Genomic DNA, 16,541 nt, shown 5'->3' with positions numbered 1-16,541 from the left:
AAGAGAAGTGTGTGTGTGTGTATGTGTAGGGGGCGGTTAACCCTCATACATACCCCCCCTTGTGCAGTGCCTTCCCTTAGTCGACCAAATTCAGTCTCTCTTTTTTTTTTTTCTATACGGCTATTTTCTTTGCAACCGTTCCTGGTTTTTCATTTAGTTTTACGTCTGCCCGGATCATGTTCCTCTGAGAGCGAGTGTGTTCGTCTGGCCGTGTTCAGCGTATTACAGGTTTTCAGTGTGAGGCAGGTGGAATTTTGATGAGCTCCATAGGAACAGCTAGAGGCTGATGCGGTTAAAGCACCATGTCGTCTGAACTCAACCAGAGGCATTGCTGAGGCTGTCATCACTTACTGTATGTGTGTGTGTTGGACAACGAGGTTATTTAATATGAGGACAATACAGAGGGGACATTAAAGGGAGATCAATCTTATACGCTACGGTCACTGTAGCCGCAGTGGCAGTATGGCCGATGTTCCTGACGTTATGAGCCCATACAGTACTCATTCTTCATTCCTCCTTTCTGTCATGCCATTCAGGCTTGGTAAAGCCATTAGCCCTGTTTCTCTGTCTCGTTTAGCTGCCACTTAATTGGCATAGACCCGGCACGTATTTTTTTTATTTTTTTTCCCCGTTGTACCCCTTTAGGCATGCTATCTTGGCTCTCTGCTCTCACACGCAAACCCACCGACTCCTCCAAGTCTATCCAGACTCGTTGCCATACGCTGACGCTGCTGCTTCGGTCTTACAGAAATGTCTCCCTAGCCACTTCTAACCTCTCCGCTGTTAACAGTAGTGAAGATACTGATTTGGGAGGCTTTAAAGGTAACGTCACGGTTTTCTTCTTTTTTTCTTTCTTTTTTTTATGTTTCTGATCCAGTAACCTTCCTTCAACCACCTCCACCGACACTAGAATCTAAATCATTCAGAATCAGCTTGTGGAATCGATCTTCTCACACTTTTTAATTATTAACTGATAAATACCTCAAAATTGAATTGAAAGGTGTTTTTTTTTTTCTTCTTTTTTATATTAACAGGATTCGTGTTGCATGTTTCTACACCTTCACTGGTAAGAGATCTGATTCGATGAGAAATCCCACCTCTCTCTTATACATTGATGTATATTTCATATGAGCATGTACACTGCATTGAGTGGAAGGCCTGAACTTGGGTACGGCATGTCATGCTTTCTGAATTGACAGGTTTTTTTTATTTTGGTTGGATGTCAGTGGTCCACATTCTGCTTTTCCCTCCAGGGAAACTAGAGAGCTTTTCCCAGTTGTTTTATTGACAGCTGCCAGAATTTGAGAGGAACTCCACTATATATATATATATATATATGTATGTGTATATATATTGTATATATATGTATATGTATATATATTGTATATATGTATGTATATGTATATATATTGTATATATGTATGTATATGTATATATATTGTATATATGTATGTATATGTATATATATATAAGTAAAAATTTCTGAACCCCACCATCCCAATACATTTTTTTGATGCTTCTCTTTCACCATACACACTCTAATTCAAAGCCAAATTCCTACATCGTCACATCTGTGCTAATTATACTAATTTCCACCACAGCTTACATTTAACCTTTACATGCCTTATATATAATGTGTATATATGTGTATATTTACAGTGTATATTTACAGTGTGTGTATATATGTATATATACATATATATAATGTGTATGTGTCAGGCCACACATTCACACTTGTTCCCCAGCTACATCTCTGTCCTCTGTACGGTCCTGTGGAAAAGTGGAGTTGACCTTCGGCTAATCCTCAGCATCTATCCTGAATATATTAAACATCACTGCTAGTGGTTTTTTTTTTTTTTTTTTTTTTTTTTTTAATTCTCCCTCACACTCGGAGTGCGAGCGGCTCCTGATCAATGAGTTTGGATTAATGCGGCTTCACTTCAAACCTGCCCTTTCCCTTTGTGGAGACTGTGGCTGTCAGTCAGGCCGGTCCAACTCTCACCTCCCAGCAGTAAATAATGAGCCTGTAATTGACTGAACTTGGCCCCAGACAAACTTCTCAGTCACTTTTTACTGCCCGGTTCGTCCTGACGCCTGAGCAGCGAGAGTTTCTCGCTTCTGATCGATGTTGTTTCTGTAAAAGCAACTCTGACATTCCAACGATCAGTTTAATTAATGAGCTCTAAAGTTCTAATATGTTGTTGTTTCTATAGTAACAGCATCTTCACAGGCATTGTACATGATCTGCACAATCTAAGGCTAATAATAAACATAAAAAAATTAAAAAAATGTTTAGTTTGACAAATTAAAGCAGGGATATGAGCAATCGTTCGGCAAGAGGAGTTTTTGTTTTTTGTTAACATTTATGAAAGAGGACTTTTCGACTTTTATGTACTTTCAGTCGCAAAACAAACTTTTTTCTTATTAACGCTGGGAGAGAAAAATCATAATGTTAACTGTAACTATAAATGGCGCAGAATATTGTTCAGGTACATATTAAAATTTTTAATGTTTAGCTGTGTTATTAAACATTTCAGCATTCGCTATTATAGAAAAATAATCGACTTGATCATCACCTCACGCTGCCCCATCAGTGTTCATTCCCCTCTACAACTACACAACATTGTGTTACACCTCAGACATGTTTCTCTCCAGCACTTGGACACCCATACTGTACCTCGAACCACCACAGTGTTCAGTTAGTTGTTCAGCTAACCAGGTTTTCTGACAACAACTGAAAACGTAGAGGGCAAAGCAGTCTTGATTCGATTCTGAAGAATGACTAGAGCAGCTATTCACGGAGCTTTACCTGAAGCGGTGTGTTTGGATCCATCAGAGCGAGCCGGTTGTGCTTTAGCGTACTTCCCATGGCATCTTCATGGACAGCAGCCAAGCACTGTGTGTGAAAGGGATCAGGCTGTTAATCTCCCCGGCAATAAATACGCAACATTAGCGTGGGAGGGGCGAGATGGAGTGCAAAGGTTTAATAATTAATTCAGGACTAAGCTAAGCTTCGTATTATTGCTGTTTACTGGAATGACTGGCGGCAGGCAGACTTCTCGTCTCAGGAATCTTTTTTGCTTGTTTCAGGATTTGGATATTTTTGCATGAGGCTATTTTTATTTGCTTTCTAATATTTTGATGCTGTGAATCCTGGAAATGCGGATTGTGATTGATGACACCGGATTGATTTATTCCTTAGTTGCAAATTTATTCAAGGACAGACAGAAATATGTGCACCAGCTTGGCTCGCTCTTCAGAAAGGGGGGGCAAAGGAAATTTTGGTTATATTTTTGTTTTCACCAGAGTGCATTTGTTTTATTTGATTTATATTTAATGTTGGTGTCAGTCTGGTTTCTTTGTATCCACATGGGCTTCTTCCCAAAAAAAAAAAAAAACATAATTTTACAAACATTAGGATGCTTACTGGAACATTGGCATTAACTAGTGTTGTTTGGGAATAATAAATTATTCAGTCTACCTGGAAACACGTCCTTCTGCGTGCAGCAATACAATAGACATCGTAAGCATGGAAGATGATCAGTGAGGGAAAAACGGTGTGTGTGGGGGCCCTTTTGAAACAAGGAGGAGTAACGCTTTTTTTTTTTTTTAGCAAGACATAAAAAGATGGTTTAAGAGTTAAAAAAAAAAGGGAAAAAAAGAGTCAGAGACTGATGGTCAGGGGTGTGGAATAGATGTACGAATCAGGATGGTTAGTTAGTGGCCTCAGGGGCTCTTCCGAGCGGCGGAGGTGTGCCTTCGCATTCGCTCCCGTCTCTATTCAAGAGGTTTAAGAGGCTTGGCGTTCTCCAGCCTTTATTATATTCTCTCCACGAGAGCTCCTAACAGGGAGGCGGCTCGTCTGAGTGCGTCTGTGTTTCCGCATCTGTGTGTTTGTGAGAATAGAGTGGGTCAAGATGCTCTAGAAGAGCTCCCTCCCTCGCTCCTGAAGCACCCTCACTCTTACCCAGCAGACCGTGGTCTTGCTAATAGTGGCCCCTGCTCCTTTTGTCACGCCTCACGAGTCTGTGAATAGGGTGCCAGAGGCCGTGGTGCTGGGAGATGGAACAGAAAGAGAGAAACAAAAAGCCTGTCTCTCGTCCCCAGCGGGGCGGCTTATTAGCCAGCATCTGTGGGAGAGTGGGCACTTGGGTAGGGGCTAGTGAGGGCACAGTGGGGCATCAGTCACACAGGCCATGAGTGAAGCCAGGGAGGAGTATAAGCCAGCCATATTATCAGGACTCTTCTGTCTGAGCTGCAGCTGTCACTCACTCAATATAAGAAGGTTTTCAGGCTTTCTGGCTCACGGCCATCGGTCCTGAGAGAGAGAAAGGAAAATTGAGACGGAGAGAAGAAAAAAAGAACAAACGATGAGGAGAAGAATCTAGATAGACAGATAAGATAGAAGGAAAGATAGGGGTGAAGCGGTGAGATGAAATAAAGAGCGACGCAACCCTGGAATTATAGATATAGATAACGGATAATCTCAGACCAAAAAGGCTAAATATTGAAAGGTGTAAAGTGTTACAGAAGGACGGCGTGTGGTCAGACGGACTCCGTTTGAGTCCCGACTTCAACAGATCGATTGATGATTTTCTGTGGAGATTAGAGAAAAAGAGCAAACTTTATCCTGAACTGGATTTATCAGGGCCTCTGAAAATGACCAGGAGTAATTCAGATTTAATCTCTGCGCTTTGTGTGTGTGTGTGTGTGTGTGTGTGTGTGTGTGTGTGTGTGTGTGTGTGTGCGTTTGACTGACTCTCACTGCGATCCCTCAGATATAACAGGATTTGATGGAAAATGAAAGTCTGCAGGGTGTAGCATTAATATGACTTAAGCGTTTGATTTGATGCAATATGGCCGGAGACCAGCCAAGTCTTCATCTCGTCCTCCCTAGGAAGCTTTGGGGGACAAAGACATGTTGGTGGGATTGTGATCTGATAGTCGATATTTAAAAAACAGATTTTTTTTTTTTAAGTGGAGACTGAAGAGATCAGTGAAGCCACTGATGTTGATCTGTCTTGCTTTCACGTCGTTGGAATATTTTAATCGTCGTTTTATTTCATATAAAAACGATTCAGCGATATGTTACGTTGATTCACTTTACCCACAATGCATGGTTCCAGTGGCCATCACTCCTCAATTCATCTCTACTTAAAGAGTGATCCTGTAGTCTGTCCAGATCTTTCAGTTCTTCGTCTGTAAACCAAGGCTTGGACCTTCATACTGACACCTTCATGCTCGCCACTTTATAGTGCTAACTATTGTAGCTTAGCTGAAAAACGATTGCTGTTTTGTTTTTAGGAATTTACATTGTTAATCCTATTTAAAAACCTGTGTTCATATGGAAAAAAAAAAACAAGCCAATATAAACTTATTTAATGTGTTTCAGGAGAAACGTTTTATTTTTTCCAGATGCTTCCTACAATCTCTTAATACAACGTTCCGTCTTTTCAGCACAGTGTCTTTTCAGCACAGTGTCTTTTCAGCACAGTGTCTTTTCATCTCATGTCTGCTGCCATGTGCAGGATGGGAAACAAAGCATTATATACCTGGAGTAGCTGTATTGATGGGCATCATGGGATTTCATCTGTTTAACGCTCTGCGAGGCCGGGATGGATCACAGCTCAATTCGTTTACCGTGAAATTGTCCTTCAAAAAAAAAAAATAAATAACCCGACACCTGTCCAATCAAGTCTACATCAGAGAGCTAATCATGTCCCAGGCACACCCGTCTCACGGAATACCATTCTACTAAAAATAACAGCGTTGTCGTATCTATTTCTTCCTAGAACGTTCAATTTCCTAAACAGAAAAAAATAAATCTTCCATCTGCAACCCCTGTGTGCCTAGTCTATAATAACGGTCTCTTTCCATCGCTACTATCTGCTGGGTTCATGCTTCTATTGTTTCCTCTGATGATGAAGGCCTTCTCAATACAACATTATCAGTGTGCTGCCACATCTGCTTTCCTACAGTATGTGCGAGAGCAAGTGAGTGTCACACAAGATTTCGCAGCATTTAATCTGCCACAATAACATTCCGTCGCTAGAGAAATTGCTTTCAGAGGCCTGGGAAGTAAACAGACAAGAGGTGTTATTCGGGAAGACAAGATAGAGAAAGAACAGAGAGTGGAACGAGAGAAGGGAAAGGATGGTGGGAGACGGACAGAAATAAAGAGAGAATGAATAGGAAAGGGGAGGGGTACAAGCAATTGTAAACTGACCTTTCAGTCAGTGAGCACAAGACAGATATTGAGTGATTCTCATTGTGCCGAGAGAATGAACCTGTTGGCTCGTTAAATGCTCTGGCATATGGATGTTTTATCACCGTCCGCCTTTAATTGCTTTGCTGTCAGGCCGTTGTAACACCCAGGCTGCATTTAAACATCATGGAGCTGGAATAAAAACCAGGGAGGCTTCCTACATGGAAAAGCATGTCTGTCTTTCTATCCTGGTTTCACGTAATTTGACCTTTTATCCGATGCATAAACAAGGAGCCTAGGCGGAGCCGTCTGTTTCTCGGTCCTTGCTTATATCCCTCATCCCGCGCTGCTGTCCCGAGCAATCGGACGGGTTCAGATCACTGCGTTTGTTTTAATTCCCAGCGCTTCATCGATGCAAATTGCTGCCAGCTTCTGTGAGCTCTTGTTAAGCCCGGCCCCTGGCTGACATTGATGCATGCCCTGAGGTGTTCATAATCCTAGAGACACCTGATATTTCATGCCATGATGTGGAGGTATTCACGGTATCGGCCAGCCAGATGGGAACATCCATCTGGCTTATGTATGAGGGCTGCGGATGTGGAGACATTGGTGCAACGTCTACTGCCTCTTGGCACCGTTTTGCTTCTTTGATCTCTCGTACTAATTTCTTATACTGACTTGGGGATTTTAAGGTAGCATGAGGGAAAGAACCTTGAGAGGAACCAGCCTCTGGAAACCATCCTTTTAAGGGTGTCAGTATATGAACATCTTCACAAATCTTCAGTATCCCTGTGAGATTATCCACTTAAGCAGTTATATAAACTGTTTTGGAGAAAATGTTTTAAAGAGAGAGGTATCTGTCTTTGAACAGCTCTGGGGTGGATGGGGTAGAAAATGAATTCCCTCCAGCAGCTCAGATATCAGCGATTCCTTTGAACCGTTTTTTTTTTCCCATCTTGAGTGCCCCCTATCCGACTCATGAAGATGAGCTCCTTGATCCAATGGTTACCATCCCCCGAACACATCATTGGCTTTTTAAAATTTTTATGAGTTGATGATCTTTGTATGTGTTGCTCTAAATACTAAAACTCGCAAACTTGAGAACTTTCAACTAAATGGATATATTAAGCTGCTGAAGGCGCTCTGAAAAGCAAGGTGGATACAAGCTTTGGCTGGTTTATAGACCTTGCTCATCTCCGAGCTCAGCTGGTCAGCAGATTTCCTTTCTTGACGCCTTATGGACAATTTGACCTTTCCAGGGTCAAAAAGAAGCATTAACAACCAACTCCGTGCTGTTTGTTTTGGAGCCAGGGGGTTGAGAGCAGACGGCTCTTGCAAGGTAGAAGGATTAAGATAATGGCACCTTTTTGACTTTTCTTCCTCGGTCCGCTAATGGATAGACAGGAGGAGTCATAAAGCACAGTCTAGACTGACATGACGGTAGAGTGATGGAGGAGGAGTGGCGGAGGAGTCTAGCCTACCCATTCCTGGAAAACTTTCAGCTCTAATCCAATCAGATGGCTCTTTGATGTTTCCAGCAGCAGTCTCGCATCAATCCCACTAGCTGCTAACACCATCAAGGCGCCTACCACCACACCAGGTTGAGGTTTAAAAAAAAAAAAAAAAGAAAAAGTGAGCCTGTTGGCCTCTGAATCCTCCTACTCTCTCACTCATTTCCTCTTCACAGGCCTTGTTTGTTGTTCATTTACTCTGCGCCGCTCAAACCTTGTTAACATTTTTTTCTCACTGCGAGCGTGGACACCAGGCACGAAGCCACGGATAGAAATGTGTAATCACACGTTTTTACAAGAGCTAATGGCCAAATTAATTCCCCCCTCGCAGATGCGTGGTAATGACCGAGTGATTTGTTGCTTATTTTTCACCGGGAAATGTATTGCTTTTTAGAAAAGACGCAGGTCGGCAAATGGTCATAAATAAGGGGATCTACCAAGATGCCAACCAGCCTCTCACCCCAGTCTGTCAAATTTGTGTTCTCATTAGCAAATTGAGAATTTTCCCCCTTTGTATCTAGGGTTTTTTTGACCCATACTTTGACATTTTCTTTTTTCAACTGATAATACGTTGATGGTCAGACCATTTTGTATTCCAATTATTGAAGAGACAGCAAATGTCAGGATTTAAATAATGCGCCTTGGTGTGGGTGTGGTCAAATTGACACTTGACATATTCAAATTCCAGTAAAATTTAATTTATTAACCAAAGCCTCCTTATTAGTATTAGTATTAGTATTGGCATTTGCTTGATCGGTGTGTACTTTGAGTAATTTGCACTTGTACGGGATGTGCACACATTCACATTCACAGCTGCTTTATTTTCAGAAGGCTCCTGGATTTGCCATTTAAAGCTCTTCCCTTTCCTGTTGTTTCTTCACTTCACACTAACGGTAAAACCTTAAACCAGGTATCATCCTGGCAAGTGACATCAGAGTAATTCATTAAATTTCCGGCCCAAGGTACGAGTAAAAGGCAGCCGTGACGCTGCTCGGTCTTGAGGATGTATTTCATACCCGTTTCATCTTAAATGTGCAGTCTTAGAAATGTATTTGGTGGAACGAGAAAGGAAGAGCATTGCTTAGTGACAACAGGTTTGTTTTATTCAGGATTAGTGAGAAGAATGAAATGAAAGAATGGAAATGAAGGTGATTCTGTTTCTGTGCCAAGCATTAGTGCTTAAAAGAAATCTCTATTACGAAGAAGAAGGCATTCATACAGGCATTCATTCATCTAAAATGGCCCGGGCCAGAGGTTAGAAACAAAAGCCCACACACTTGAAACTAATGACCCATTTCATTTATAGAGCTTCACTTCTACTGCCTCGCAAATGAACATAACGGCCTTTGAGCTCTTCCAAGGCTACATCTGCATATAGGGATGGGGAATTAAATGGGCTATGGATAATACAATTGATTTTAATGGGCTGCTAGAACAACAGAACTGGGATGTTCCACCAGGATGTCTCGGCCGCTCTCATTCAGGTCCATTGGTCCTTTATGGGAAGCGATTTAGTTGCGTTTTAATGAAGCCTGATTGGCAAGCATGTGTGAGCGACCATTATCATCAGCGGGCCGCTTCTTACCGCGGTCTACAATTACAGACACATTTAGGCACAATGACTTGGACATTTAAATAATGCATCGGCATTGATGACAGCACTGCACCCAGGCCACGTCCTCGTCTGTCCCTCGCTCTGTCACTTCTCTCCTCGATTGATGTCTCATCAAAAAGCTGAGTGCTATCTCGCTCTCTCTCTTTTTTCCCGTTCTCTTTCTCTCTTACAATTTAAATATTTCAGTATAAAAATGGGTGAGGGACGGAAAAAAAATAACATGACATAAAATAGTGTATGTATTTGGTGGACTATCAAGTCTCATGTTCTGCAAATCTCTGGAACTGTACTGATATCTTCCAACCCTGTTTTTCCTGAAGATCTCTCATCTAAAACATCAGTCCATAACTTGTTATGCATCACTATAAATACCATGATGTAGGATTTATATTATTCTCATCCTCATTTAACCAGCCTTCGAACCCTTGTGTCCTGTGATTGACATGGCAGTAAAATGCCTCATGCCTTCTTTGACATTACCTCTGTTTTTTTCCCTTTCTATTTCTGTTCTTGCCTTTCTGCTCCTTTTCGTTATAAATTAGTATTTTATATTTGTAAATTAACATTCTCACTGACTGTCATATCATAATGAGAGGATTGTCCATGGCCTGTGTGCTCATGAGTACTGAAAAAAAAAAAAAAAACAACAACAAAAAAAACCTCACATTGTTTAATTAACAGAGGCAGTCGCATTGATTCCTATTGACAGGCACTCTTGCGGCTCTGAATGAAAGTGATGCAAATAGGCTGCTAAAGCGCTCCAGGCGGAGCGATGGCCTTGTGCCTGCTAAAGGCGGCCTTATGGGCCACATGTATCACTGGCTATGGCTCACTGGGGACTCCTTCAGTGAGACATTTTGTCCACTTCTCTGTCCCAGAAGGAACCAAAGAACTCATGCATAGGGAAAGAGAATTGGATTGTTTCTGTACACGCAGTTTAGCCTAATGGCTTGAGGTCTGGGGAATGCTGTCAATAATCAACGTGATCTTAATTTAAACTGAAGAACTAAAATAATTCCTGCTTGTTATTATTTTCATTGTGTGCATTGTCATATGTGGCTTGTATGCTTTTGATGTTTGCAAATTCATCAAGGTAATTAATATAGCATGCAAGTTTGTACCAGTTTCCTCCACCTTTGTTTTGTTGCCTCTTTATTAATAAGCAAGACCAAACACAATTTTTGTGACATTTTTATTCAAACACATTATCATACATCTTCATGCTTACGATCCATCGAATGGTGCATGGATAGCTCACTATAGAGATTTTATACAACAAGACTGTCTATCCTTTAAACAAAATGATCCAATAATCAAATGTTTGGCAAGTCTTGTTTGGTGCTGCATTAATACACCAGGGTAAAAGAGGCAAAGCAAGGAGTAGATAATCTCCTTTATTATCTCTACAAGCTACTCCACTTATTGATTGGGGCCCTGCCTGCCTCTTACTCCTCTCAGGTTAAAATCGGAGCAGTCGATGACATTAGGGCATGCACAAATGAGGATGTACGATCGTCTTTAATTCTTTCATCCTCTCTTCTCCCATAGCAACAGACTGGCGCCTAGCAACCACGACCGGATACAGCGGCTGAGGCAGGAGTTCCAACAAGCCAAGCATGAGGAGGAGCCTGATGACCGACGCCGCACTTACAGCCTCCAGCAGCAGCCATGGGTAAGAGAGAGCATTCTCACTGATTCCTACAGTAGTGATGCATTCACATGGGGTCACCATACTGTACAGTTTCACAGTCGTCCTATGTGTGAATGACAATAAAAATTCACCTTCTAAACTCAAGCGCTTTGGACACATCTGGCACACTTGCTTTATCTGGGCAAGGTTCGAATACGATAACAATGAATATAATTATTGATATGGTGATGTTTTCTGGATAAGTTGAAAAAACAAGACACGTTCAAGAAGCTTTGCGGTATTTTAACCCATTAACATCAAGACAGGAAAGGAAAGGGAAAAGAAACACACACAGACACTGGTGCTAAACTAAAACTAAAGTTCAACAGGAACCAACTTTACAAGAGCATTAACTGTAACATAACACTCCGGATTTGCTGCCATGAGAAAACAAACAACTTTTAAGTGGTAGAGGTAACTTGCCAGGCTGTCGTGATCATTTTCCTCCGACAGCGTTCCCTATCATAATTGTTATGTGTTGCAGGTTGTAGTAGGACATGCACGCAAATCGCCTCGTCTTGTACATTTAGTTTTGGTCTGATTAGGTGTTTTGGGAATAACTGGGTTATACACCTGTGATTAGAGACGTGACATGACTTGTTAATTGCTTGCTGACGTTGCTCATCCAGCTAATAAGCACCCTATTCTACCCATCACTTTGCACCTCTGGAGTATCTTAAGCATCTTTTTTTCCATTCTGTATAGCATAAAAGTCATTAATAAGATCGGATCATGGGAATTGCACGATGGGAACCGCAGCTTCCTTGCCTTATCTACAGAATATTTTTTTTTGGTTTATTTACACTTTTCCAGAAAGCCCATTTATTCATCAGTCCCGCACTCATGGGTGTATGTTTAAACACTATACCCCTGTTTCACAAGCCTCATTTGTGTTTAAGGGCTAGAGGTTAGACATTATTTTAATGTTATCTCCAAGCTAAAACAATGTGCACTACTCAGGGGGCTGGGAACTTGAGCCAGGGATCAGAGGTCACATAGCTGTGTATCTTTGCGCCGTAATGGGTTGAATCGGACATGGAAATCTGTCCTGTAGCTTCCTGCTCGTGGCACTGGGGGATTTTAAGGGATGACAGCCTAATTACCTTGAGGGATAGAACTATTTCCGAAATTAGGGGGCAGATCACTGACCCTCCTGTCTTGGACACATGTTCCTTCATAGACTTGAATTCCTAAATAGTTTAACAGGGACTGGTTATTTTAAAGGTGTCTCTTTCATGCACAGGTTCCCAGGCTTCTGGTGATGGAACGCTAACTGTGTACCGTCTAAACAGTAGCCTTAGTCATCTTAGTTTTTTTCAGGATTAAACACCCACAAAAAATATATATATAAATTTACCTGGAGGTTGTGGAGCAACTTGATCGTTGTATCAGTAAGATTGTTAAAACAGTGATTATGTTTGAGGGCAATTTCGTTATTGCATCTTGACCATGGGGCGGCACAGTGGCTTAGTGGTCGCCTTTCACCTCCAGGATCCGGGTTTGATTCGCTCCTTCTATGCATAGAGTTTGCATGTTCTCCCTGTGGCTGGTGGGTTTCCTCTGTTTGCTCAGGTTTCCTCCCACAGTCCAAAGACATGCAGATTAGGCTCTCATTCCCAAATGTGTTTGTGTGTGTGCCCTGCGATGGATGGACACCCTGTCCAGGGTTTTCCCCCTCCTTTTGGGATAGGCTTCAGGCCATCCCGTATACAGGATTAAGTGGTATAGACATCGAACAAGCGAGTGATCTTAAATATTTGTTTCTTTTTTAAATATAGACCACATGATTCCACGATTTTTAATTCTTCACTGGTATCAGGTGCAACCCTTGCCCAATTCACCTGGACTCTTCATTACCCAAATCCTCTATCAAAGAAGTGATACACAGTAGAGTGGGTTTACCATTGCTTAGCCTCTATACAGTAGCTGCAGTATTGGAGCAAACACTATTTGTGGGACTAATGCAGGTTACACGAACAACCCTGAGATTTCGTGGTCATGTCCTTTTTAAAATAACTTGTGCACATATAGTCCGACACTTCAAATCAGGTAAAAAGTGGTATTTCGGGCGATTAGAATTATGCATTTCTTCAGATTGGTTCAATAAGCTCCAGTGTGATACCAAGCTTATTACTGTATCATGTCCAGTTCCTGAGATATGGCCAGTGAAAGTTTGTTTATGAGAATTTGGGGTTTTATAGCGGAAGAATGCATGTTTTCCTATCATAGCTGGATAGTGTTCCTTACAATGCTTTAAAGCAACTTTCTCAGTTGTGCTGGAAATAATGTAGATTACTATCAGTGAGGTAAGGTTGTCACTCGAGTTTGATGAATTCCATTAGTTACATTAAACAGATTTTGTACAGAAGAAGTGGGCGGTCAGACTGGTTACTTTGGATTTTTTCCCCTGTAGTAGGTCCAACAACTGCCAAAAACCATTCTTAAACATAACATTTGCAAATGAAAAAAAAAATTTCATTTGGTACGAAGAAGTGATTAAATTCACCATGCTTCACGGCCAATCATAACACAGATCTATAATGTATGTAGTGTGCGGTCAGTCTTTCCAGAATCACAGACTCGGGTATTAAAAAAAAGACAAATCTGAGCAAAAATAAATAAATCATTCAACACTCAGCAGCTGTCATGTACCTCTTCTGCTAAATGTAACCGTCACCTTGTCGTTAAGCTTATTGAGAACAAGTGAAGAGACTAGCCAAGCTCAAATAATGTATATTAGGTGTAATGTGAAGGCTGAACAAGCTGATAAGTATTATTTAATGGTGCTGACAATATGTGTTAAACGATCACAGATTTATTTGTGTCCTAGTCTTTATTAACGCTACAGTATAGCTACCATTATAGCCATGTGGTACTACATTACTGTAACACTGAGAGCTCAAGCACAGAGTAAGAATCTATTTGCTTCCTGTAATGCAATCCTAAGAATAGTTGCAAGTGTGAAGAGAGCGCGCGAACCACGATCCAAACCCATTAAAGAGTAGGGCAAAAGTCATAAAGCACAAAAAGCAAGCTGATAATGCATTCTTTAATATCAAGATTCAAAATTAAAGCTTTGCATAAGCGCTGTAATCCATGAGCTTCTTATATTGTGCAAACAGGAAGTGGGTGAAGAAACAGTTCGAGCTCTGATGATGGTTCCATCTGAGGGTCCGGAGGAGAAATGTCAGGTTTAGGTGTTGATATTACATTCGGAGCCTGTTTTTGGCTTGGTCACTTCAGTTTCCAGGCAACCAAAGCATGAATTTATGGTTTGTCCTCTCCGGTTTATTATAGCACAGAAATGTTCAGGAGTAGTATAATGTTTTTCTAACAAAATGTCTTTCAAGGGTCCTTTTTTTTTTTTGTCTGCACTCACCCAACAACCCAGTCTTCTCCTACAGTTTGTTTTTTTCACACTATAGTTTTTAGTAGTTGCTGCTATTTATTTTGGTGTTACATGTCTTATGTACTGTACCTATTAACCATGTAAAATCAAATTAAGTAGAAAAGGGCTTCCTTTACATTACACATGCTCGCTACACAGAGCTTAACAACACACACTCTGGACACACACACACTCACACTATTTAAACTCCAATTGGCCTAACACTTATGTATTTGTACTGTTGGAGGAAACTGGAGTACCCTGGGGAAACCCACCAAGTACGGAAAGAACATGTAAACTCTGTGCACTTGGAGGGAATCGAACCCATACCCTGCAGGTGCAAGGCCACAGTGCTAACCACTAAGCCAGCCCTCATCTGACATATTTCTAACATATTACTGTTTGTACTGTATATCAGCTTGTTGTATTTTTGTCTCCGCTGTTGTTAAGAGACCTGGTCGTGTTTTATATATAAACCCTGTGATCTAGTTTAGCGAAAACAAGAAAAAAATCCTATGAAAAAATATACACATTTGTGACTTTTGAGCATCATTACTGTTCGTCAGCTTTCCAAGTGCCATTATGTGATAGTCCTTGTCTTGGATTTATAACCGTACCATGCTGTAATTCACTGTCCAGGGGATAAGTGTTAATACTAAGTAGAAGAAAAGCACTTCTTTACTACTTAGATTTATGCACACATTAGACGATCGGCCCCGAAGACATCCAATAGCTTGTGCATGTTTCGGTAGTTGTAAGTCTGGAGGTACCCACGAAGCAGTAATAAAATCTAGGTAATAAAATCTAGGTTCTCCCCCGAGTTTAGCTTTATTAGTGGCTTGGGGCTTTGACGGCTCATTCTGCACAACATGGGTTTCAGGTGATGAGAAGCGAAGCGAGGCTTTTGATTCCATCACTTGGAGGGATCGCAGCAGTCTCCAGCAGTCAGCTTGAGGATGTAAAGCAACTTTTCTGATTGTAACGTATACCACTTCTGCGCCGCCGGTTGTGTAACAGGCTGCTGAATTACAGAAGCACTGAAGTGCTCGGATATAAGCATCACTCCGTTATGCCGGTATATTAAAAAAAAAATAATAATAATAATCGTAGTTGTTTTCAGCCAAAGGAACGTAAATGGCGTTGATGCCTGTTGTACTCAGTTATTAGTACTTTAAACATTCAAGGTTTATTTATTTCTCTCTGTATGTGAGTGTGTGTTGTAAAGCTCTCGTCGGTTTGAAAAAATTACACCCAGATTCTCTCAGCTCTAAATATCCTACACACACACACAGAGATAATATGTATACTCTATGTTAATACAGCAGTCTGTATCAACTGGAGACCCACTAAAGTTGTTCAAATACAGCGTGTGTGTGAGAGAGAGAGAGAGAGAAAGAGAGATAGGTTTTGGGAGATGGGCTTAGTTTATGCCTTACTGTGAATGTATACTGTCAAAAGTCTGACAGGATGGTGTCGTAAAACTGCCATAACAGGGTAACAAGCCGCTTTGGGCGATTCATAACTCTATTTGAAAGCAAATAACCCAAACAACAAAGAGCAGATTTTTATAATAGTCCTTTGACAACATGTTTTTCCATTCCTAAGTACAGAGTAATACAGAGACTATAGCAGGAGATCTCCACAGTAAAAACACAGCACCCTAGAACAGATTTATTTTATGAACCTAATTGAACCTGACTCCATCTGTTTAAAGATTAGACTCATTATTTAATATTCCGGCTCTTTATTGGAGGCAAAGGGCTTTTTATTTCTGAACTTTTCCTTAATCTAACATATTAAATCTAAGTTGATCTTACTAATAGCTATTTGTTTTGAGTTATTAACGTGGGGTTTAGAGCTGTTCACTTGAAGAGATCAGCCTCACACACCAATAACTGTATTAAATATACTAGTGTGTGTGTATATTCAATATATTGATAGGTAGATAGATAGATAGATAGATAGATAGATAGATAGATAGATAGATACCTCATTCATCCCCATGGGGAAATTAAAACACACACACACACACACACACACATACGTATATATATATATATATATATATATATATATATATATATATATATATATATATATTTATTATACATATATGTGTGTGTGTGTGTGTG

The 16,541-nt window shown here is 40.8% G+C and overlaps 1 protein-coding gene across 3 annotated transcripts in view; it reads left to right on the top strand.

The window, feature by feature from the left end:
• Nucleotides 1–16,541, top strand: part of pard3aa (par-3 family cell polarity regulator alpha, a) — a 408,352-nt gene that overhangs the window by 375,684 nt on the left and 16,127 nt on the right. For all 3 annotated transcript variants that reach the window (XM_053493817.1, XM_053493816.1, XM_053493815.1), the window contains one exon: nt 10,880–11,003. In XM_053493817.1, the coding sequence (XP_053349792.1) occupies nt 10,880–11,003 (124 nt within the window). The remainder of the gene's footprint in view (nt 1–10,879; nt 11,004–16,541) is intronic.

This window comes from Clarias gariepinus, chromosome 4 (assembly GCF_024256425.1).
Source record: "Clarias gariepinus isolate MV-2021 ecotype Netherlands chromosome 4, CGAR_prim_01v2, whole genome shotgun sequence".
Lineage (NCBI taxonomy): Eukaryota > Metazoa > Chordata > Actinopteri > Siluriformes > Clariidae > Clarias > Clarias gariepinus.
Note: the sequence above shows the minus strand (reverse complement) of the source record. Positions and strands in the feature narration are given on the sequence as shown.